We start from the raw sequence: 12,098 nt of genomic DNA on the forward strand, positions 1-12,098 counted from the left end.
TTTTTCTTGACATTTGTCTATTCCTCTTAATTTTACTTTAAAAAGAGTTTTTACAGCTTTTTTATTTTTAAGAGTACATCTCCATTATTGATACGATTCCTTTTCAAAAATTCTTTTACTACGCCATAGAAATCAACCTTTTCTAGTTTGTTGAAGATGTCAACTACAACCTTTGACTGGGTCATCAAAAGTATTCATAAATCTTTAGATAAAATCTGATTTAAATTTTTGGCTTTTAAATTTGGTAGAAGGGGTAAATGGAAATTAGTCCGTAAAAGAATAAAAGTATTTAAAAAATCTGAAAATTTGTCATTTTAAAAACAGGGTTCGGTGTAAATTAGTGCAAAATGAACTACCTGGTAAGTAAAATATACCAATGTATTATACATTATAAATTCAAAATATCATAGTTGTTTAAAAAATTTATCATTGAATAGTTTATTGTGCAACAAGTTCAGAAAAGTTCTAATTGCTGATGATTTTGCAAAACCGCAATCCAAACCAATGAGAAATTACCTTTCCGCACGTGTCACACACTATATATTTTTTTTACCACCACACTTTTTGCTAAAAATAAAAATCTTTTAAATTCATATTTTACTGAAGATTTTAAGTTATAAGAAATTGACTTGACTTGTTCTCTCAGTTTTAGTGGAGTATTTTTAATTTCAGAACTATCGCTATCGATTTTAGTTCAAACTTCTGCTATGCAAAAATGTCAGTTTCCGGCACACTAATCTCATAGTTTAATTATTGTCAGAAATCTTTAGGTTTGTTAACGTAAAACTATACAGAAAAGAGCTTTTTGAGTAGTGGTTGTAGAAATAAATCATATATATCATTTACGTTTCATTAAGACTTATTACACGTTGCAAGGAATTAATGAGCTGTGTTTATTTACTTATCTGATTCTCTGACTACTAAGTTTGTCAAATATAAAACAATTTTTTGTAAATAATAATTTTTTATTCATTTTTAAATAAGTTTGTAGAAAAAATATAGTTGGATATAACACGAGCAGAAAGGTAATTTTTCACTCGTTTAATTGCGGTACTCGCTTGCACAATACACAATATACTATTGTTTAGAAAAGAGCTTTTTGAATAGAGGTTTGTCGAATAGTGGAATGGAACACATTTTTATTAAACTATATTTAATGGTGCATTTTATTTAATGGTGCATTTTTCCTTATAGAAAATTTATCGAAAAATATTTATAATAATTAATTATTAATTATAGCGATAATTAATTATAGCATTTTGTCTTTGCTCCTTTATGTAATTTATTTCTGTTTTGTTAATCTTTCTAAAAGTTATTTAGTTATGTATGTTTAATATTTTGTTAAGTACATCTTTTGTTTCCAAAAGATTACACGTTAATAAAAACCTACAATTTTGCGGTTAAAACAATACTTTTACTATGTATTTATTCCCAATTATTGTGATAATATTCTTCCCAATTTCCAATAATTTCGTGTTAATTCGTAAATCGTTTAATTTGCTTTTTCTATTGTTATGGCTTTATTTTCATTAAACTCTTTAGTAAACTCTATATTCATTTATTTCTGAATTAGAGTCTAAATTAGATTATTATAGCAGCAACCATCAGGGCGTAAGACAAACACATCTAGCAACCAATAGAGCGTAGGACATACTTAAAGTTTAAAACTTTCTTAATATTAATAAAAAATAACTTTCTTGATTCTTGACTATTAGAACCGTGAGAGAGATTACCTACCCTTATTACATTATCATCACAAATTTCTAAAATTTGTAAAGAGTTATAAATATATAAATGTAATTGTCTTAGAGTTGTGTAAAGCATTTAATACTGTTAAACCCAAATAATCGCAGAGATAGTCCCTTTTCTCACATGTGGATCAAAGGCAAGGACCCTAACCAAAACAGACGAATCCACTTTATCGATTTTTTAAGGAAAGGTACAACGCAAAATATTTGGAGTGGTTTGTGAAAATGGAATATGGGCAGGACAAAGATAAAGGCGGATAGACAAAGTAACAGAGAAATCTGAGAAGATCGGTGTTGATAACTGGAAAATCTACTTCAAGGAAATCTTGTCCAAGGACAGAGCAGAAAGGCACAGAAAGCTTGAGAATTTCGAGGCTCTTTAAGGGCTGTAGCCAAGTAGCTGATGATGATTAAACCTAAAATAATTAAAAGTTTTCTTAAATGTTAACCTAAAAGAGAAGATCTAAGAATAAACAGTTCAACTAGCAATTATTAAAATTGAAAAACATCAATATTTCACAATAATTATGAGGGTCAAAATTACGGGAGCATAAAAATATAATATTGATCCACTAATCATTAAGTAAAAATTTAAAGGAAATATCGAATAGAGCGAAAGGAAATAATCTGTTTGCATTATTTATTTAACTGTTAATAAAGTCAATAAAATTTGCAAAATTAAATGTGAAGAAAATAAGTTTTTCAGTCTAACTGTCATTTAGAGAAAGATAAAATACCAAAATACCTTAAAAAGCAATATCGGAAACATAATGAACCAGTTCGGAGATTTTAAAGAAATTTTAAAAAGAAATGATCTAAATTCGAAAGCAAGAATATTATTAAAAAGATATTCTGGAAAATATTTTTAACTAAAAGTTCATAGTTGTAAGAAAATTGCTTTACCTATAATTTTAGTTCGTGTTGCTTTGTTCCAAAAATTCAGTTCCAAAAATTCTGTAAAATATACCCAATAAAGACAAATATTTAATTAAATAAAAAGCTTGATATTTATGCATTCAAAATACTTTTTTCATTTATCCTTTAGTTCTGTGTACAGATACTACTTATCTTACTTAATGGTGTACTATATATTACTATTTTATTTAACGTTCTGAATATCATTTTAAGGAGTTTGTTTTTCCTATATACTTTAAAGTATCAAAAATCACTATTTAATAAAGTAGGAATGTTAATTTTACCTTTTTTGACTTTGCTTCTAGTATTTTTGCATTTCTTATGTATAATATTTATACTTTATACTATTTATCTACCAGTAAAACTATGTAAAAAATAAAACCTAAATGGCTAAAATTAAAATTAAAAATAAAAAAAAATCATCAGAATAAAACAATGATATTTACACGAATATTTACAGAAACCCAAAAAGGGAACAACTAAATAAAATCTATAGCGCAGAAACCATATGATACAAAATCAAATAAATGAACTAAACACCACATTTTTATTTATGTCTCAAGTTTTTATTATAGTTAATATTGCATTAATAATGACTCATCTCTTAATTGTTGTAATTAAACTTTTAATAAAATAAATTTAAAATTTGAAGCACTGTAATATTAGCTTTTCTATTATTCGTTATTCGTTTTATTGTAATATTGATATCTTTTAATATTCCTGTAGATTATTTGTGCAATCTTGGCTGTAGCTTTTGCTTCTCCAGCAAGAGTAGACGAAGATGATGGCCAATATCACCCTGATAACAGCGGACAATATGCCGGTGATGGTTCTGGAGCATATACAGGTGTTCCAGCTGCATACTCTGGTAACATATTGTTTAATTAAATCAATTAGTTTATTATATTGGCCTAACTAACATTCTTTCTTTATTCATATTATTAACTTGAATCAGAATAATAATTTACGTCCACGGAAAAATTTTATTTCTAACGAAAATTTGACTTTTTATGAAAAATATCTGGATTAAATAAAAATTATACACAAGGGCAATATTTAAGAAGTTTCAGTAAAAAATTTTGTATTAACATAATACTATGTAATTATGAAGACACGATTTTGCTTTTCAAAACATGTTATCATTTATTAAGCCCCTTAGTAGATGAAAACTATAAGCTAATATACTTTTTACCTATTCCCTAGATATAAATGCGTGATGTTAACTGTTTTTACTTTACTACGTTGTTTAGGTGTTCAATACCGCCCACAACCAAAAGCAGTAAATTACTATCCCGGTGTACCATCCCAATATAGCCATAACGGCCAGTACAGATCTGAAAGTCAAGATGATGGTCAATATCACCCAGACAATTCCGGTGCTTACAATGGAGATGGTTCAGGAGCATACAGTGGTGATGGTTCAGGAGCATACAGTGGTGATCATTCCGGAGCTTACAGTGGCAACCAAGGAGTTGGCGCCCAAAACTACAGATATCAAGGGGCTAGTCAAGGTAACATGTTTAGTTTATATATATATATATATATATATATATATATATATATATATATATATATATAAATATATATATATAAATATATATATATATATATATATATATATATATATATATATATATACATATGTATATATATATATTATATTATTTTATTTTGAGGCTGCAGTCCTTAATTGTGGGGCAGGATAAGTAAAACTCTTTGTTAATAATATCAGGATATGCTAAAATAAGTTTAAAATACTTTTTCCGTAATACAATGAAATTCAAACGAATACTTATCCTGCCCCTTACAATTAATTACTGCCGCCTCAAAATAAAACATTGGTTTATATAACGTGTCAGTCAATAATACCCAACTTTAAATTTTCCTTAGTTTGGTTAATGCTGATTGTTATGGCTTCATTCAAAGCAATAATTCGTCAGGTAAACTCTGTAGATTTTTTTGAATGTGGACGCTTTATAAATAATCCAGATCCTTATCATTATTATTTTTTCCGTCAATTTCTGCAGTATGTGTAGCTGATCATCGACAAAATTACTGTTTATATTTTTGTATGTTTATTGATTTTTATACCTGTCTGTTGGGTTTATTATAGTGGAAAAATAATACTGTCAAATATTCAAAAATTTAAAAAATCTGGCTGAGAAAATAGAATCTCTAAAGAATGTTGTCTATAAGATCAATCTCGTCGAAATAGGAAACACCCAAGAAAAAAAATGCAGGCCTGTGCACAAATAAATGCAGCTGTTTTAAATGTCAGATGCTGTACTCAAACTGCTCGAACTACTTAAAAAAAAATTCATGACAATCATTTTGAGAAGTCAGGTTAAGGTTTGTTTTTTATTACAACTGATTTAATGAATTTTTAATGATTGCCAATACCTTCGACAATTTTTTTGTATCACGTGATTCTTTAACTCACAGATTTCAAAATAATAGCAATAAGTCTCTTGTCACTTTATAATAGAATTTTTTATACAAAGACAGAAACTATAATAAATGGCAACGCTTGATACTGGAAATACAGAGTTTTGACAATGCCAGCGATTTAATGAATTTTTAATGATTGCCAATACCTTCGACAATTTTTTTGTATCACGTGATTCTTTAACTCACAGATTTCAAAATAATAGCAATAAGTCTCTTCTCACTTTATAATAGAATTTTTTATACAAAGACAGAAACTATAATAAATGGCAACGCTTGATACTGAAAATACAGAGTTTTGACAATGCCAGCGATCTCTTTTATAAGTAGTTTTTGCAGTTTAATTTTATTTTTACCAAATCTTAGTTGATGTGTACAGAAAAAGTTGATGTTTAGCAATTGAGATATTACACGGATACAAAATCAATAAGCAACAGTATGTGAATATAGCGCATAAAAATCCTAATATAAATATTTTATCATAAGAGAATATTGGTTGAATAAAAAAAAACATAATGGAGAATCGTAAGCTATGGACTTTCTACACGGATACACGTAATGAAAGTAATGCAGTATAAACAAATCTTTATTACTACAAAGTTTGGTACTATTTTGTTTGTATTACTACTACAACTTTTTGTACATTTGTTAGAATTATTTAACTACCTAAAAAATACTACATAAATTAACTAAGTAAAAAAGAAATTCAGTTTTTAAATAAGTACGACCAATACTACCAAAAGTATAATATATACGAGTAAACATATACAATTTCAGGGCAAGTAGCCGGAACCGTAGTGCAACCAACCGTACGTGCGCAACCTGTTCAACTAGTTCAGTCAGTAAAACCAGTTCATCTTGTCCAACCCGTTCAATCTAGATACCAAGCTGTTCACTCAGCTCAAGCTAGACCAGTTGTAGATAACCGATCTAGTGTACAAATTGCATACAGTAATAATGGACCATTCAGTAATGGTCAATATAATGTACAATACAAAAACCAAGATGGACACAATAACGGTCAATATAAAATCATTCGTAAATCAGAAGAAGTTCTTGAAGACGGATATCATTACGTGTAAGTAGAAAAAAATTAAGTTAAGCAAAGTTTGAAGTATATTCCTTTTAAAAATCTTCACAGCGAAAACCAATAAAATTTATGCTAAAATATTTCATTTAAATTCACCATAATAAATATTCCCAATAGTTTCATACACACTTTAAATTTAATCACAACTATTATTTAATTTTTATTAATAATTCAATCATTAAAATAACAAATTATTCAACCTGTATTTTATTAGTGATTCTATTACACTGAATTTAAGTTTTTTCATGTAGGGCTTTGTTGCCTTGAATAATGATGTTCATTTTGCTGTATATTTTCTTCAATTTCTACGTCTATAATTTTAATAATTCTATTATGCACAGACAGCGTTCATGTGCCTAATAGACGTATTTTTTAATTTTTCTTTGTATCTTCATGTCCACTTCTTTCCTATTCATGTCGAAATCTACTTACTACTGAATTTATTATCTTGGAATATTCTTATTTATTATTTTTATTCAAAATTTCAATTTAAAATAAAAATAACTTTTGTTTTCTTGTTATAATTTTGTACATGTGTACTGACTTTTAATTGTGGGTTCCTTTCTGTGCTATGTATATCTGTACTCTCAAACTTATCTATATCTTTTTGTAATTTTGCAAAGGCACAACATTAAAATTAATGTCATCATTGTTTTCCAAACCAAAAGTTTATGTCGAATTATAAATATTTTTAGCCATCATCATGTGATCATCAGCATATAATTAAGTTAAAATAAACTCTTGGAGCAATTAAACTCACAAATTAGGGTATTTTTATAAGTTTAACCGCTATTTATAAGCTCATTAGTCATAATGCAATATATTATTTAAGAGATACACAGTGTTTACTTAGTACCATCAATAATATGCTAAATATTTTGGTTTTGAATGTTGTCTTAGATTTGACTTTACATTGCATTTTAATAAGTTTGTAGTATTATATTGTTTATAATCTTTTTTATATTTAAGTTATGAAACCGAAAATGGTATTTCCGCCGAAGAAGAAGGTCATCTTGTAGAAAGAGGAACTGAACACGAACATATGTTCGTTAAAGGTTTCTACACTTACCCAGGCCCTGACGGTGTAAAATATACTGTTGAATACACTTCTGATGGTGTTAATGGATTCGTTCCTGTTGGCGCCCATATCCCTACTGCTTCTGACGCTCAACAACGTTCTGTAGTTCAACAAAAATAAATATATTTTGTATAAAACATATTAACTACGTTATACGTAGTAAATTTGTAATGTTAAAAGAATTCAATATAATTTAATAAATATTAGTTTGCTAATTAGTTTGTTACCTGAATTTTTACAAATAGTGTTAAATATTACTTTATTTGGCATGTTTCTTAAGGTGCCGTCTTCTTTCAAAGGTCGGCCATCATTATGGTTATTTGAACTATGTTTAATGTTGCTCTAAGAAGCTGGTTCGACGAGCAATTAAGCCACTCCCTGAGATAACGCAGCCATGACATTCATCTCCTTCCAACACCTAAAATATTTTCCTACATGATATTCCTTAGAAGCTGGTATTTAGTTTCTCTCATCTCTTGTCAAATGTATTGTCGTTTTCTATGCTTATTTTATTATTTAGTTTTGTTTCTTCTGAAAGTCTTTGCATCATCACATCAGTTCGTGACTCTGTCTACGTACGATATTCTCAAGATTCTACTGTAAAGTCAAACATTTACACATATTATGTATATACATGTTCGATATTTTGGACGTTTAATAATAAGTTTGGCATTATTATTTATTTTTTTGGTAAAGATTAGAAACTTGGTTTTATTCGATAATATCCGTTTTATTCGATCATATTCAAGCCATAATGTAAACCATTATCTGCCGTTAATACAGTTTAATGTACATACCTTAAGTTATTAATAGCCATTCTGTTGTAGCATTTTCATTTTACCCCGTATATATTAAAATACCAAAAATATTTTTAAACTTTTTGCCTATCTAAGATTGGTAATGAGAACATTTTCGAGTCTGTTTTTAATTATTGCACGAGAAGAGAGAGATAAAGGCAACGACGTAAAGATTGGCACAAATAAATTGTGGGTAAATAAGAAAGAATGGAAATGGAATAATAAAGAAAATAAGATAGACAAACCAAAAAACTAATAAAAAACGGCAATGGAAAAACGATGACGAAACAGGCAATGAACAAGGACATGAGTAGTAGTAAAGCACTATACAAAGACCAGTATGGAAACTTAAAAAAGAAGGAAGATGAGAAACGCTTACAAATACACAAAGCAACCGCAATCAATGAGATTAAAAGTGTGAAAACAACGGCAACTCAAAAAACCAGAATGCCTGCAGGATGGACAATAGGAACATGGAACGTAGGAGGTCTCAACGGCAAGGAGGCTGAACTTGTAGAACAATTTAATAAGGCTAAAATAGACACACTAGGAATCACAGAGACCAAAAGAAAAGGTAACAGCACACAGTTTCTGGAAAATGGCCATTTTTTAATACTCAGTGGAGCACCCCGTCAGAAAGAGCACATGAAGGAGTTGGTTGTCTCATCAATAGAAACTTGACTAGTAGCATTAAACATTGGGAATGTATTACCGAAAGGATCCTAAAAATTAAAATGACAAATGAAGAGAAGAAACCAGTCAACATCTTTGTAATATATGGACCAAACGATACCGAAAGAGCGAACACCAAGGACATTTTTTGGAAAAAGGCGACGGAGATCATAGATAGCGCAGAAAGTAACATAATAATAATTGGCGATCTCAATGGTAGAGTAGGCGTAAAAGACCAATAATCCTCAGATGTACTAGGACAACACGGAGAACAAGTAAGAAACAATAATGGTCAACGAATTATAGACTTTTGTAGAGAGAATGACCTGATAATTATGAATTCGTTTTTTCAACACAAAGATGTGCACAAATATACCAGAGAAGTCAAGAGTAGAGGAGAAAAGTCCATTATTGACTATGTATTGGTGACCAGACCATTAAGACAATGTATTAAAGATGTCAGAGTCAGAAGGGGAGCAGAAATATATAGCGACCATTATCTGGTAGTATCCCAAACTAATATCGGTGTGAAACAAAAACGCATGCAGAAGGTACCAAGAAAAAGAGACAGAACCCCAAGAAACCTCACCAACGAAGTTATTAGGTCATACAAGTTAGCAGATAAGAAAATAGCACAAAAATACAAAAGCTATGTGAATAATAGTCTACAAAAGCACTTAAACCAGAACTATGGCTTAGAAGAAACTTGGCAAAAACTTAGCCAAGTTTTTGCCAATTTTCTTCTTAGCGGAGTGCGCATTTGCAGATGACCTCGTCGTATTTGGAAGAAACGAGGACGCACTTAAGAGAAACCTCCAGATATGGAGAGATAAACTTGAAAAACGTAACTTGAGAATTATTGAAAGTAAAACCAAGGTCATGGTATGTGGGAAAACAGACCAACATACAAACATTAAAATCAATAACCATACTTTAGAACAAGTCGAAACCTTTAAATACCTGGGAGTGCAACTAGAGAGTAGGGGTACACAAGAAGCAGAGATAAACAATCGAATAGCAAACGCTTCCCGGATATACCACGCAATTAAGAGCACATTCCTATCGAAAAAAGAAGTATCCAGAAGTATCCCAAAAAGCAAAGATAGCTATCTACAACAAAGTTTTTGTACCTTAACATTTGGATGTGAAAGCTGGACGCTCACCACCAGACTAAAAAATAAACTGCAAAGTATGTCAATGAAGTATCTAAGAAGAGTACTAGGGGTGACCAGAATGGACAGGATACGGAACGATGAAATAAGAGAACGCCTTAAAGTCCAATCAATAGAGAAGAAAATCGAAGAAGCCCAACTGAGATGGTACGGCCACATGGTAAGGATGGATAAAAAAAGCCAAGTGAAACAAGTGTGGGAAGCGAGAAGAACCTTGAAAAGACCGAGGGGCAGACCGATAAAGACCTGGGACGATGAAATTGCCGCCATCCTAGACAGGAGAGGAGTCACCCAGGAGCAAGCGAAGAAATTGGCAAGCAACAAGAAGAATTGGAGGAAGTTTGTATATGAAACCTAAAAAGAGACTTTACACCCAACCCTACCCAATTCTACTAGGGTAGAATATATATATGTATAATATATATATATATATATATATATATATATATATATATATATATATATATATTATAATAATTATAATTGCTATTTCGATTGACCTTGATTCCGCTTAGATATTAACGTTGGAAATAAACAACTTCCAATTTTTCCGCTGATGTGGGAAGAGAACGATTTTTTAAGATGATATCACTACTCAATGTACCGGCTTCGAAAGCAATTGATTTCTTTGTTGAAGTCCTAAGAAATTTTGTCATCGGAAATTCGTTAGTGTAGCTGTCGGAGAGAAGCGGGAGAACTACATGGGGTCTAAACGAGAAAACATCCTTTTCGGTCATAGTTTCAAAAACCGGCAAATTTTGGCTTAATTCGAATGAGTTTTGGTTAAAAAGAAGGTAATTAGGCTCAAATGATATGTGGCAGTCTTTGTGAAGTGAGATAATCAGCGGTTGGTTGCTGTATTTCGTATCACGAGATTTGATAATTGCGTTTCTGAGGGCTAAGTAAGGCCCTTAATAGTTTTATGTGAAAATTAAGCAGCCGAGTTTTCAAGAATACATATTTTTATCATCCAGGATAAACCCAAGCCCAGTTCGATGCTTGATCTCTCCCAAGATTTTTCCAGCTTCCATTTTATGTCTCCCATGGGTCGAATTCAGATCGTTGAAGTTTGTGTGAGGCAGTGTTTTTTGTATCCAATTCTAGGGTAAAAAACTTTTTTAATAAATTAAAACGAAATAATTAGCCAGGGGAGAAGATAGTTGGTCACATATTATTCAAAAAATTAAAACTTACAAGGATTTTAGAAATTAAAAGCATAGGTAAAAATCGCATCAAGGTTGTGTTAAAGTCTGTACTGGAAGCAAATAATTTAGTAAATAATCAAGCATTAAAATTGGAAAATCTTAAGGCGTACATACCCAATCATTTGTTAGAAATCAAGGGTTTAGTACGGGACGTAGATACTCAGTATGACGTACATTATTTAATAAATACTATAGAGTCATCTTCTAAAGTTATTAATATATATATAGAACTAAACGTAAAGTTGTTAATGATAATAAAGTTGAATTCATAGATAAAAAGACAATAATTATTACATTTGAAGGTAACGTTCTGCCGAATTATGTTTCTTTTCATAAGGTATTTTGTACTGTTGAACAGTATATTGGAAAAGTCGTTCAGTGTTATAAATGTCTTTAATTTGGACATGTATCCAAACAGTGTAAAAGTACACAAGAGCGGTGTATTCAATGTCAATTAAAGAAAAAGATCATAATTGTAATAGAGAAGTTGTATTTTGTATTCATTGTAAAAGTAGGAACCATCTGTCAATATCTAATAAATGTCCACAATATGAAAAACAGAAAAAAATTAAAAATATAATGGCTGAACATAACATATATTTTGTAGAAGCACGTAATTACTGTGAAAAATCCTTTTCAAATTTTGTAAGTAACAATTCTTTTGAATGTTTGACAGAATATGAAAGGGATTTTCCTAGTTTGCCTACAACTAGTAAAAATATTCCGATATCTAAACAAGTTCCAAACAAGCCAAATTCTGTTTTTACTCACACTGATTTAAATATTACGAAATCTCAAACAAATAAAAAAAGAAAAGTCAATTCACCAACTACACAGTCGTTTACTGAGAAACCAATGTTTCCTTTTGTTTTTGGACCTGATAAACCTTTACCTGTTAATCGAATTGTACCAAATTATGAAAACATTGAAATTAAAAGAAATGTGACTGAAAGTCTTTCTACTTTCATATATCAGC

At 30.0% G+C, this 12,098-nt stretch overlaps 1 protein-coding gene across 1 annotated transcript; it reads left to right on the forward strand.

Moving 5' to 3' along the window:
* The first annotated feature begins 210 nt into the window (after window positions 1-210).
* Window positions 211-7,482, forward strand: LOC140447697 (uncharacterized). The gene is made up of 5 exons (XM_072540496.1): window positions 211-359; window positions 3,390-3,531; window positions 3,914-4,174; window positions 5,886-6,186; window positions 7,168-7,482. Exons 1-5 carry the CDS (start codon window positions 348-350, stop codon window positions 7,394-7,396), a joined length of 945 nt encoding a protein of 314 aa, XP_072396597.1. The 5' UTR covers window positions 211-347; the 3' UTR covers window positions 7,397-7,482.
* Window positions 7,483-12,098: the final 4,616 nt, after the last annotated feature.

Source organism: Diabrotica undecimpunctata, chromosome 8, assembly GCF_040954645.1.
Source record: "Diabrotica undecimpunctata isolate CICGRU chromosome 8, icDiaUnde3, whole genome shotgun sequence".
Lineage (NCBI taxonomy): Eukaryota > Metazoa > Arthropoda > Insecta > Coleoptera > Chrysomelidae > Diabrotica > Diabrotica undecimpunctata.